The sequence below is a fragment of the Vombatus ursinus genome, unplaced genomic scaffold (assembly GCF_900497805.2).
Source record: "Vombatus ursinus unplaced genomic scaffold, bare-nosed wombat genome assembly UNPS02014813.1, whole genome shotgun sequence".
NCBI lineage: Eukaryota > Metazoa > Chordata > Mammalia > Diprotodontia > Vombatidae > Vombatus > Vombatus ursinus.
Window position 1 is genome coordinate 34,298,418 of NW_020954591.1, and position 12,879 is coordinate 34,311,296.

Consider the following 12,879-nt stretch of genomic DNA (forward strand, 5'->3'; position numbering starts at 1 on the left):
CACCTTTACAACACATCCAAGTGCCAGGGTCGGGAGCTCCAATCCAGCATCCTTCCGACGGCACCCCTGCCTCCTCCTCCCTACCCAGCTATCCTATTCAACAAGACCTTCGGGGAAGGGGGATTTCTTGCCCAAGCCCGGCCTCGGAGAGTGTGGGGCTTTATTTTGAAGACGCCAAGAGAAACGTGAAAGGTTTCCTCAAGGTCCTAAGAAACAAGCTTCATCCTTTCTCTGCCCGACCCAGACCTTCCTTGGGAATAGTTTCTCACCGGTTCCCAGCTGCTCTGTCCAGTAAGCAAAAACCAGCCTTCTTGGACCCAGTCGCCGTTTGGGTGGGACCAGCCACCTCCGGCGCAAGCGCAGATCTAACCCACACTCTCAATAGTCGTTAACCGCCGTACGGGGTTTAAACAGGATGTGGAACACCCCCTAACTTCCTCCTTACTCTCCGCCCTCTCTCCAAGACCATTGGTGGTATTCTGAGTCATCTTCTAGTCTTCTCTCCTATTGGTCTAACCGTTCTCTATGCCCGCCCCGTAGCCTCGCGAAGAGCCCTGGGAGCGTTTCTGGAGACACGTGATCTCTTACCGCGCGGCCTTGGGTTCGGCTGGTCGTGCTATTGGTGAGCCCGGGAGGGGTTCCTTGGAAATGGGAGTGGGGGGCGTCTTGGGTGCCGGGAAGAACACATAGGCCGCAGGCTCAGACTTCCCTCTAGCCGCCAGTGTTGGTTCCCCTTCATATCTTCGGCTGACTGGTGTGCTAGGCCCTCAACCCTGGGAACCGGATGGAGGGTGGGGTGAGGGGCGTTGTGAGTAGATGGTCTAATCCCAGTCCTTTATTTTACAGGTAAAGTAACGTGGCCAGACGCACACAGCTTTTAAGTAGACAGAGCCTCTGACCCTACAGCCGAGTAAATTTCCCACTCTATCTTTGGTAAGTTCAAATATTCAAATAGCTGCTTTTTTGTCCTCCCCCCCTCCCGTTTATGGTGTAGTATTAAGTCGTAAATTCATTCCCAGAAGTCTTAGTATATTTTTAAGCTTTGATACAAAAAGAACAAATGTAAAGTAAATTTAAGGTAGTTGATGGTAGGAGAGAAATAAAGGCTTCTGTAAAACATGATGGTGCACGTGAGTCCTGGAAGAAAGTAGGAATTCTGTGAAGGGGAGGTGAGGAGTGAGTACATGCTGGGCATGTTAGGCTAACATCGCTGTATTAGGCCGGGGATGGGGCAAAGAAGTGACATGTGTGAGGGACAGAGATCAGTTTGGCAGGATCTTGGAAGGGGGAGAAAGGGGATGGATATAATGAGAGTGAAGAGGTAAGTTGAGAAGGATTTTAAAAGCCAAATAAAGGAGTTTTTATTTGAGCCTAGAGACAGCAGGGAGTCAGAACCACTAGAATTTGAGTTGAGCAGTGAAATGGTCAGAGGAGGAAAATCACTTTGACAGTGCTGTAAATGAATGACTGGCCTGAAAAAGGGAGAATAAAATAATAACAATAATAATAGGCCTTTAGCACTTTAAAGGGACAGCTTGGTGATGTAGAAGGGATAGAATTGCTGGGCCTGAAGTTAATTCCTTAATTCAAATCTGGCTAGACAGACACTAGCCCTATGACACTGGGTAATTCACTCAACCCTCAGTTTGGAGAAGGAAATGGCAAATCATTCTAGTATCTTTGCCAAGAAAACCCCAGATGGGATCACTAAGAGTCAGACACAATTGAACAACAACAACAAAGCACTTTAAAGTTTGCAAAAGCTTGTCTTGTTTGATTCTTTACCATTTAGAGGTTGTTGCAATGGTCTAGGTCAAAGGTGATGAAGACCTGAATTAAGCTGATACCTGTTTGAGAAGAGAGGTGGGGACATGTAAGAGATGTTTTGGAGCTAGAAACAGGCTTTGCATTTGATTGTATGTAAGAGGTGAGGGAAAGTAAGGAGTTAAGGACAGTGTCAAAGTTATGATCCTGGGAGCCTTGAAAAATGGTTGTGCCATCCACAGAAATAGAGAAGTTTGTCAGAAGAGTAGGTAAATTCTGTTTTGGATATGTCTGGGGTCTGGGACACCCATTTCAAAATATGCAAAGGGCAGTTGGTGATCTGGGATTGGCTGTCAGGCCTAGAGGCTCACTCTGGTTAAATTATTTGGAGAAGTACTAATTAAACCCATGAGAGATGAGGTCACCAAGAGAGGCCTAGAGAGAGAGAAGGGCTCAGGAGTATACAGAAGGAGAGTGGTCAACAGTGTCAAATGTAGCTGAGAGGTCAGGAAGGATGAGAACTGAGAAAACTCCATCAAGTTTGTCAATGAAAACGGCACTGATGCTTTTAGAGAGAGCACTTTCAGTTGAATGAGGTTAGAAGCCATTGTGAGCTTTTTCTGGAATGTGGGTGAGAAAGGGTGAAGAAAGGATAATAGTTTTTTTGAGTGAGTAGGTGGTAAGGTCTAGTGAGGCTGTTATAAGAATGTTGAAACTAGAACATATTTGACAGCTTCAGTGAAGGAACCAGCAGATAGGATTAGAAGGATTAGAGAGGAGATTAAGGGGGAGGCACTGTCTTGAAGAAGGGAGGGAATTCAGTCGAGGAAGGGCACATATAGAGGGATTGGCTTTGGCAAAAAGGACTATCTTTTCATTAAATAATGGAGAAAAGGAGTAAGAGATGGTGTCAAGGGGTTTTAAGCATGAAGAAACGGGGAAAAGAGGGAGCTCGTGTCCAGTGGCCTCAATTTTCTAGGTAAGAGGTACAATTCTCAGCTAAGAGGATTAGGGGAACAGGAAGTATGAGCAGGTTTAGGAGAAGGGTTACAATGGCCTCTGCATGGAGTGAAATAGAGAATCATTTAGGGAGGTGCATAAAAGCTTTAAAATGAGCAAGTTGGAAAGAGGAAGTAAAAAGAAATTATTAGAATCTCCCGAGTACATATTGAATATTTGCAAAAATAAGAATTTAAAGAAATTAATTTCTTTCCCCAGATACAGTGTTACCATGGCTCGTGGTCCCAAGAAACATCTGAAGCGTGTAGCAGCTCCAAAGCACTGGATGCTGGATAAGTTAACAGGAGTTTTTGCTCCGAGACCATCCACAGGTCCCCACAAGCTGAGAGAGTGTCTCCCACTCATCATCTTCCTGAGAAACAGACTCAAGTATGCCCTGACTGGAGATGAAGTAAAGAAGATCTGCATGCAGCGATTCATCAAGATTGATGGCAAAGTCCGCACTGATATTACATACCCTGCTGGCTTTATGGATGTCATTAGCATTGAGAAGACAGGTGAACATTTCCGGCTGGTTTATGACACAAAGGGACGCTTTGCTGTTCATCGTATTACAGCCGAGGAAGCTAAATATAAATTGTGCAAAGTGAGAAAAATCTTTGTGGGTACAAAAGGTATTCCCCACCTGGTGACCCATGATGCCCGTACTATCCGTTACCCAGATCCTCTCATTAAGGTGAATGATACAGTTCAGATTGATTTAGAAGCTGGCAAGATCACTGATTTTATCAAGTTTGATACTGGTAACCTATGTATGGTGACCGGTGGCGCCAACTTGGGTCGAATTGGTGTGATCACAAACAGGGAGAAACATCCTGGCTCTTTTGATGTTGTCCATGTAAAAGATGCCAATGGCAATAGTTTTGCCACTAGGCTCTCAAACATTTTTGTTATTGGCAAAGGTAATAAGCCTTGGATCTCTCTTCCTCGAGGAAAGGGTATCCGCCTTACAATTGCTGAAGAAAGAGACAAGAGATTGGCAGCTAAGCAGAGCAGTGGCTGAATGATTGCAGAAAAGAATTTATTTGTAGGGTTTCAATCAAAGTGAGATAATTTTTAACAAAAAAATGATTGCCCTACCAAAATATAAAATCACATAATAAGAAATGGGTAGCTTAAACAACTCAGGCTTATCAAGTGAAATTGAACAAGCCATAAATGCCTTTCTCTTCTTTCCTTGAATTAGGGTACTGTGGGTATGAATGTTGCATAAAATGTTAGAAGATATAGCTGTATTGGTTTTGTTTAATTGGTTTTCTTTGTTACATGGGACGTCTCACAAATTGGAGGATGGGAAGAGGACATATCTCAAAATGGCTGATATGAAAACAAAAGATATCAATAAAACTTCAAGAAAAAAGGTTTGGGCTGTTTTTAATTATTAAGCACTTGCTATGTGGTAGGATGGGGTTTTATAATTTATGTAGCACATTTATATTACCTCTTGATAATAGTATATATATGTTACAGATGAGTGTGAAACTGAGAGGTTAAATGATTTTGCACAATCTCATGAGTTGGAAGAGACCTCAGAGCTAACCATCTAGTCCAATATATGAACAAGAAATAATTGTTCCTAGAATCAATAAGGAGATGCTGGAGTTAATATTTAGAGGTCCTGAAGTGCATGGTCAGACTTGCATATTAGGAAAATTTCTTAGGAGCTCTAAGGGTTGATTTGAGTAGGGAGACTTGAACCAAGAAGATCAGTTAGGTGGTTAATAATAATTCAGGAAAGAATAGAGGGCTTAAACAAGGGTGATGACTTTAAGGAGAAGGGGATAGATGCTGCACATATCTTAGGGGCAGCTAGGTAGGGCAGTGGTTAGAGTTGTGGGCCTGAAGTCAAGACTTGAGTTCAAATGTGGCCTCAGATCCTTAATAACTGTGACGTTGGGCAGGTTACTTAACCTCTGCCTCCATTTCCTCATCTGTAAAATGTGGGTGATAATGGCACCTACCTCCCAGGGTGGTTGTGAGGATAAAATGAGATAATATTCTTAAAGCGCTTAACACAGTGCCTGACGCAGTTGCTTTATAAATGTTTGCTATTACTAGCTATTGTGAAGGTAATAACTGGGGTGAATGTGAGTGAGGAAGACAATTAGGCTTTGAATTTGAGTGACTGGAAGGATAATAGTTAATGCCCTTGACAATAACAGGAAAGTTGGGAAAAGGACTGGATTTAGGGGAAAGATAATGTAATGAGATCAGTGATGCAAATCTAAACCTATACCTGTCTGCTTTTGTGCAACTCATTTTGTTCACCCAAATCAAGAAGGGGGGATAGGGACATTTCTCATTTGCACCTGCACATCTGTTGCTATGGTGCAAAGGAACAAAAGTTGGGGGACTGAGGTGGGCATAGTGGAGGTGGTGGCGTTTTCATCATGAGTTGAAGAAGACTTGGAGAATAAAGGTAGGTGCCGCACCTTGTGTTGGAGACAAGCCCCAAGAATGGTTATTGGGGAGTGTAGTATGCAACACATCTTATCCTCTGATATCACTCCTCTTCTGGTTAGACCATAATTCCTCCTTTAGAGATCATTGTTCTAGTTTCATAAATGCCCTGGCCTCACTTGGACACAGTTGTTGCATTCATAAATGCATTTTCCTGAACCTTTGAATGCCTTTTGTCCTTTAGTCATTTATGACTTGACGATCTGCAATCCTAAATCACTTTTATGATTACAGGAAAATGCATTTATTAAGTACTCAGTACATGACAAGTCCTATGTTAAGCAGTGGGGATACAAAAGTTTCCTGCTCTCAAAGAGCTCACAGCTTCTATACTAATTAACATTACTGGAGATGAGCATTCCACCATGCCAACTGGTACAGCTATAGACTTGACCTCAGCTGGGCCGTTCACTACGGTACTTCTTTTGCCTCCATCAACTAACCTGGCATCTTCATTAATAGTTCTAAATCTCTTCTCAAAACCCCCAGTTCACCCCCAATCCCTTTATTTGCAGTACTTTCCTGATGTAATCCAGACTATCTGTGAACTTCCTCATCTCCCCTACTCTACCTCAAATCCCTTTTGCATTATTCTTCCATTCTCTCCTTTTGGTCCAGTCTGAGGAAGAAGTGGGTCTTAATGCCAAGGCCAACCCCTCTCTTCCTGTCCTTGATCCCATCTCTTCGTGTTGAATCTGAGACCTTTTCCCTTTGATGAGATCCAGGGTGCTCTCTCTTGGTTGAGCTAAATTATCTCGTTCCCAGTGGGAGAGCTTCATTCTGTGTACATATGCATATATATACATACGTGTATAGATACACATATATCTTATGTATACCTTCTCTGATTTCTATTTTCCTATGATTTGGATAAATGAATTTTTTTGCTGTTCAAAAACAAAACAGAAAAACCTCCAACCCAACCAGATCATTGTTTCTCTTCATTTTTTCCTTTCTTGCTGTCCACAAACACAGCCAGATTTCCTCCATCCTTAACTTTCTTTTGACTCTTGCCATTTCTTCAAGCTGTTCTGTTTGTTATATCTCATTTACAACCAGATACCAAGAAAGTCACTTACTTTTGCTGTTTCCACTTCCTAATGATAGCATTTATATTGCACTTTTAAGATTTGTGAAGTATTTTACAAATATATTATTCTCACAACAACCCTTGGTAGGTGGTATTATTGCTCCCATTTTACAGATGAGGAAACTGAGGCAGACAGGTTAAGTTACTTTCCTTGGGTTACAGCTAGAAAGTGATTGAGGTGGAATTGGGACTTGGGGCTTCCAGCTCTATGCATTGTGCCATCTTGCTGTTTCTTAACTCTCCGTGGTTTGACTTCTAATCTGCTTCTCTAAAGTTTCCAGTGATCAGGGGCAGCTCGGTGGTGCAGTGGATAGAGCACCAGCCTTGGAGTCAAGAGGACCTGAGTTCAAATCCAGCCTCAGACTCATAACCCTAGCTGTGTGACTAGGCAAGTCACTTAACCCCAATTGCCTCGCCAAAAAACAAAACAAAACAAAAGTTACCAGTGATCTGACTGCCAAATCTAATGGCCTTTTCTCATCCTTCTTGACCTGTCTACCTTCTACTTGATACTCCTTTCTCTAGGTTTTCATGATGCTACTCCTGATTCTCCTCCTACCTATGTGACTACTTCTTGGTTTTCTGACTGGATTTTCATTCAGGTCACTTGCTGACCGCGGTGTCCCTCTGGGCTCTTGTTTTTTTCCTTCTATATTGTTTCACTTGGTGATCTCATCAGCTTTCGTGGATTTGATGATTATTTGATGATGATGATGATAATTCTCAAATCTAAATATCCAGCCCTAACCTCTTTGCTGACCTCCAGTCTCCAGCTGCCTAATGGACATCTCATACTGGCTGACCTGTAAATATCAAAGTCAGACTTTCCAAAACTGAACTCATTGTTTTTTTCCTAAAATCTTTCACCCTTCCAAACTTTTATTATTGTTGAGGCACCACCATCCTCAAAGTCCCCAAGGTTGCAACCCTGGTGTCATCCTTGACTCTTCTCTCTTACCCCACCCCCATATATAATCCAATCTAATCCAGTCCAATTCGATCCATACCCAAAGCCTAACATGTCTAGTTTCTCTCCTCCAACAGAATAAAGAAGACTTTTTGCCCATAACCTCTGTGAATTCTTTGATTTTATTTTGTTTTTCAGAGTTAACAGGGTGTCTCCTAACAATAAAAAGAGAAGAGTAAAAAGAGAGGGGGTGGTCTTGGTATGGGGATCCTGACTGATGAGGATGGGATCTAGATCCCAAAAAGGAAAAACCCTGGACTTTCCCCACATGACCAAATCCCTGGTGTTCCAGGCTATAATCCCATCAACTGGCCTTTCATTGTGACTACACCCAATCTCTTACCCTTAACCCAGCCTGGCCCTCCATTGTCTTATCTCCCTGTGGCCCCCTGGCCATTTCCCACCTTTAATCCTGACTAGGCACCATTCTCCCTTGGCCAGGTCCTAGGAGTTCTGTTCACCCAGTTTTCTGGCCATCCAGATCTCTTAGACCCACCTTCAGTTACCCCAAACTACTTGGCCACTCCTAGATCCCTCCCACGGTCTTTCTGTATATAAGGTCCATCTTGTCTCCATTAAGGTGCTCAGATTCTTATAATCTAGCCAATAGCTCACAGGTGCTCAGATTCCTTAAGAGTCTGGCTGATACGGCGGATCTTTAATAAACCTTGTCTTTGGCTGAAAGAAGGCTTGGGTCAAATTCTTTCGGGCAGGACCTGTGTGTCATGATCTTGGGGTCCCAGCACCCCTAAACCTCTAGACCTTATCACTGACAATTTGGGCTTCTGTTTTCTCTTGCAAATGGAAATTCCATCTAATCATTTTTCACCTTTTCCAAAGCCAAGATCCTTAACTAAGTAGGGAAGGGATTTTAAAACATTAAGTTCTTTAGCTTCATTTCTTGACCTTAGTTTACAGTAATATGACCTGTAAAATGAGAGGATTGAACTAGATGAGAAGTATCAGATATGCAGCCTGAGGGCCACAACAGTCCTAAGTGTGGCCAGAACCAGATTGAATTATAGTTCCTATCTGATTTTAATATGTTTATGGTTTTATATTATTTTATAATAAAGAAGTCTATAAATTGAGTTAAGATTTGTCTGTGGGTCTGTCTTTCCTTTCTATCTCTAGGCATGCATTTGTGGCCACCTATACTTCATCAGGGCCGGCTTTGTGTCCCCAGCGTGTTACTTTCTTTTCTATTCTGCACTCCTCTCCCACTTTAACATAACATGCTTCTAATCCATAATACCCACATCAACCCAGTGATTATGAATGCTCAATTGCCATTATTCAAACCTCCTTCTCCATCCTCCAGTGATTGCTTCCTCATTCCCATCCTTCATTACCCTAGACCCCTCAAATTCCCACTCTAAAGCTGCTCAACCCTTTCACTGTGTTCTCTGGAATCCTTGCTCTATAAGCAACTAACTAGATTTCGTCTTAAAACTTACTTTTTTGCTTCCTTTATCTTTTCTGCACTCACTGAAACCTGACACCCTCTTGATGACAACTTCCCTGGCTTCCTTTCTAGCCCTGGCTGTACTTTCACTCATTCATCTAGATTCCCTGGTTGTAGTGAGGGAGTAGTTGGATTACTCCTTGCCGCTCATTGCCATGTTGAAGCTCTGCCTCTGCTACCATCAATCAGTAACCTCTCCTGCTTTGAGATTCATTTAATATGGGTTTATCACCTTATCAATTTCTGGCAGCTGTTTTCTATAAACTTCTATGATATTCTCCTTCAATTAGTTCACTGCCTAATTTACAGTCTTTCTCTGCTCCTTAACTCCTGCTGTCATACTAGGGACTTCAGCAAATATATCGACACTCCCTCAAATACCCTAGCCTTTCAATTCCTCATCTTACTCATTTCCTGTGACCTATTCCTCTACCCTATTGCACATTGAATGTACAGAGATGGTCATACCTTAATCTTGCTGTCACCCACAAATGTTCCATATCCATGTTCATGATCTCTGAAATTCCTTTATCTGATCCTAATCTGTTGTCATTCCACTTCTCCCTCTGCCTTACACATCCAAATCCTATTCTTTGTCCTTGCTGTGACCTCCAGTATCTTTTTTTCCCAAGCCATCACTCCTACACTATCTTCTTTTCCCTATCTTGACCCCCTGGTGAATCAATTCAATTCTACACTTCTACACTGCCTTTGTTTCTACTCATGTTCTGCCGAAGGAAGCTGGAGAAATATCATAAAATGTGCTGACTGGGTCCACTACAAGTTTATGGCATATGATCTCAGCTGGGTCCTCACTATGGCAGGGCAATCCCCTTACACTTCCCTATTTAATTTGCTATTGCATTTACCACAGTGGCTTTTCCAAACCTTTTCATCCCTTCTCAGTCCTCCCACAGCTCCCCTTCCCCTCCCCTGAGAACCTTCTTCACTTGAATACCTTGCTCTATATTTCACTGAAAAAATTGAGACAATTTGCAGAGTGATCTCTCTTTTTTATTCCTCCTCATCTCACTTCACTCAGATGCCTTCTGCCACTATCTTCTCATTCACCTATTTCAAAGAAGAGGTGGAACTTCTCTTTGCCAATGCAAATGCCACTACATGCACAAGTGATCCCATTCCACTCTGTCTTCCTCAGCGGATTGCCCTTTCTCTCATCTCTACTCTTACACTTATCTTCAATCTCTCTTTGTCTACAGGCTGCTTTCCTGCAAACATACCTCTCTGTAATACCCTACGTGATCTGTGTATCCCTGCTCGCTATTGTCTGATATCTCAGTGTGGCACAGTCAGAAGACCACTGGTTCTAGAATGGTAGAGCTTAGCTTTGCGTCCAAGCTTTGCCATTTGCTGCAAGTGGGGTCTTGGTTCACACTTCACCTATGCCTCCTGTGGTATCAACTCATCTCCATGGGGCTCAGTTTCCTGATGTATAAAATTAAGGGAATTGGCCTGGGATAATAGATTTAGAACTAAAAGGTGTTCTAGAGATATCTAATCTGAATAAAGAAACTGGGACCCAGAGAGGGTAAATGACTTTCCCAGTGTATCATGAGAATAAGTAACAGAGCTGGGGCTAGAATCCAGATTTGATTCCAAATCCAACACTTTTGCTGTCAACTCAAAGTAGAGGTGAGGAGGAAACACATTTCAGGTCCAAGGGATTGCCACTTCCTAGGCATGGAAACAAGAAATGGAGAGCCATATGTGAGAAACAGCAAAGAGGGCCGTTTTGGCTGGATGTGCTTGAAGGTAGTGTATTTAGGGCTGGAGCCAGGTTGTTAAGGGTTTTAAATGTCAGAGAAGTTTGTATTTGATTCCAGAGGCAATAAGAGCCATTTAAATTTATTGAGTAGGTAGTGACGACATGATCAGACATGTACTTGAGCAAAATCACTTTGGCAGCTGTGTGGAGGCAGGAACGTAGATGGGAGAGACTTGAAATTAGGGGCCAATTGAGAAGTTATTGAAATATATCAGGCAAGAGGTTATGAGGGTCTGAGCTATGGTGGTGGCTGTGAGAGTGGAGAGAAGGAAATGACTATGAGAGATGTAAGATTTGGCAACTCACTGGATATGCATAGTGAGGAAGAGTGAATAGTCAAGGACAACATTGGGAGTGTGAACCTGGGTTATTGGAAGGGTGGTGGTACTGACAGAGTTAGAAAGTTGGGAAGAGGAGTGGATTTGGGCAAAAGGATAATGGATTTTGTTTTTGGAAAGGTTGAATTTGAGATATCTATGTGAGAGGCAGTTTGAAATTGTGGGACTAAAGCTCAGGAGAGAGGCTGGTGTTGGATATGTAATCCTGGGAGTCAGCTGCAGTAGAGATAATAATTAAGCATCCTTTCTGTTTCATCTTTAAGTGCTGTCAGGGTAATATTTATTTTGATCTCATGCTAAGCTTCTTGGAGACCTGTTTTCCCCTTTATTGCTATTTTCCTCTGTAATTTTTTGCAGATGCATTTATATTCCAAACTGGTATTGCTGTTTTCGGTCAGTGTTTTATATGGCTGAGACATTTAATGGTTGAGGTAGTATTTGATGGCGAATTTAAGGGGTAGTTACTTTTCTGTAAGAATTCTAGGGTGTGATATTAGACAAAAAAGAAAAAAATAAACTAGTGGCCCATACTAGAGATTTCAGAAACAGATCCAAACATATATAATGTTAATATATGATGAGTGTAATTATATTTAAATGAGAAAAGGAATTGTTGCATTATATTGGAAAAATTGGATAGCATTATGGAGATAAATAGTTTTAAAATTAATAACTCATTTAAGTTCATACTTCTGCTTCCATGCAAGAAGATTGTGAGAGGAGCAGAAGAAGAAAAGATGAGTCAAAAAATAAAAGGAGAAGAAAATCACGTAGATGACTTGGACTAATGAAGTAATTGAGAATTTGGGAAGGAGAGATTTGGCAAAATTTGAAAGAAGTTAAGGAAAATTTAAAGGATAATCTTTAGTTCCAGGTATTGGTCCAAACACTACTTTTGGATTGTAAAAGAAGGGGGATCAAAGACAATTAAAGAGGATATAAAAGGATTAATGAGATTTAAGAAAGATTAGAAAATAGAACCTGAAAGAAGTAGCCTCAAGAAGCATAAGGAGAAAGTTGTTGGCAAGAAAAGACAAGGCAAATAAGAAAATGTAAATTGAATAATGAGAGGGTTAAGCAAATTGAAGTGGTGGGATTGGCAAACTGGTGAAACAGACAGGAGATTGGTGCAAGGCTGAGGGGGAGGTAAATGTGACTATGGCTACGTTAAGATATTGAGACAAAGGAAGGGAATCAGAGAATATGTCTGTAAGAATTTTAACCTAGGTGCTTCGAATTGAAATCCCAACTGTTACAGGTGGTAGGGAAATTGTAAAGTAACTTGCATTGAGTGTATGATATATTTTGACTGTTATTTGTGTTCTGCATGTAGACTGATCTCCCTTCTGGAGGAGAAGGTGAATAAAGAAAATTGAAGAATGTCTCTTCTACTGGAGGTGGGGAGGGAGAATGAAGGGTTACTAAAGGAAAAATTAGTAAGTCTTCAATGGGAATAAAGGGATCTGAGACAGAAGAAGGAAGACATGACCTTTATCAAGATGATGGAGAATGGAAAGGGTTACACAGAAGGAAAAGGGAACAAAAAGGATATCTGTACAGTTAGAGCTTAAAAACAGATTTGAGGTTCTTCTTGAAGAGAACTGGATGCATTGATGAGGAGGAAGTTGCTTATCTTCCCAAGAATGATATAGTAGAGCTGCAGAAGCTATTAGGTGAGGGATTATCTGGTAAGGGTCAGGGGAAGAAAATAATAGAAGTAGTTTTGATTCCCTACCTATGTAGCTATTGATCAACCTGAAAACAACAAAAGAGTTCTTTTGTCTTCCTGGAGCATACACCCAAGACATAACAGAGAACTTCCTAAGGTTTTAATCTAAAAAGATGGCAACTTTCTCTCCTCCCTCTTCCCCATAACCAACACTCACCCCCCACCCCGGCCAAGTACCCCACTTTTGGTGATCCACATTGCTGCAAACAACATTTCCATAAAGAACCTAAAACGTGTTGCCAAGTCTGGGGCAAGAAACT

The 12,879-nt window shown here is 41.7% G+C and overlaps 1 protein-coding gene across 1 annotated transcript; it reads left to right on the top strand.

Annotated features, from left to right (window-relative positions):
• The first annotated feature begins 534 nt into the window (after positions 1–534).
• Positions 535–4,148, top strand: LOC114022826 (40S ribosomal protein S4). Its single transcript, XM_027835263.1, has 3 exons — positions 535–622; positions 847–933; positions 2,983–4,148. Exon 3 carries the CDS (start codon positions 2,996–2,998, stop codon positions 3,785–3,787), a length of 792 nt encoding a protein of 263 aa, XP_027691064.1. The 5' UTR covers positions 535–622; positions 847–933; positions 2,983–2,995; the 3' UTR covers positions 3,788–4,148.
• Positions 4,149–12,879: the final 8,731 nt, after the last annotated feature.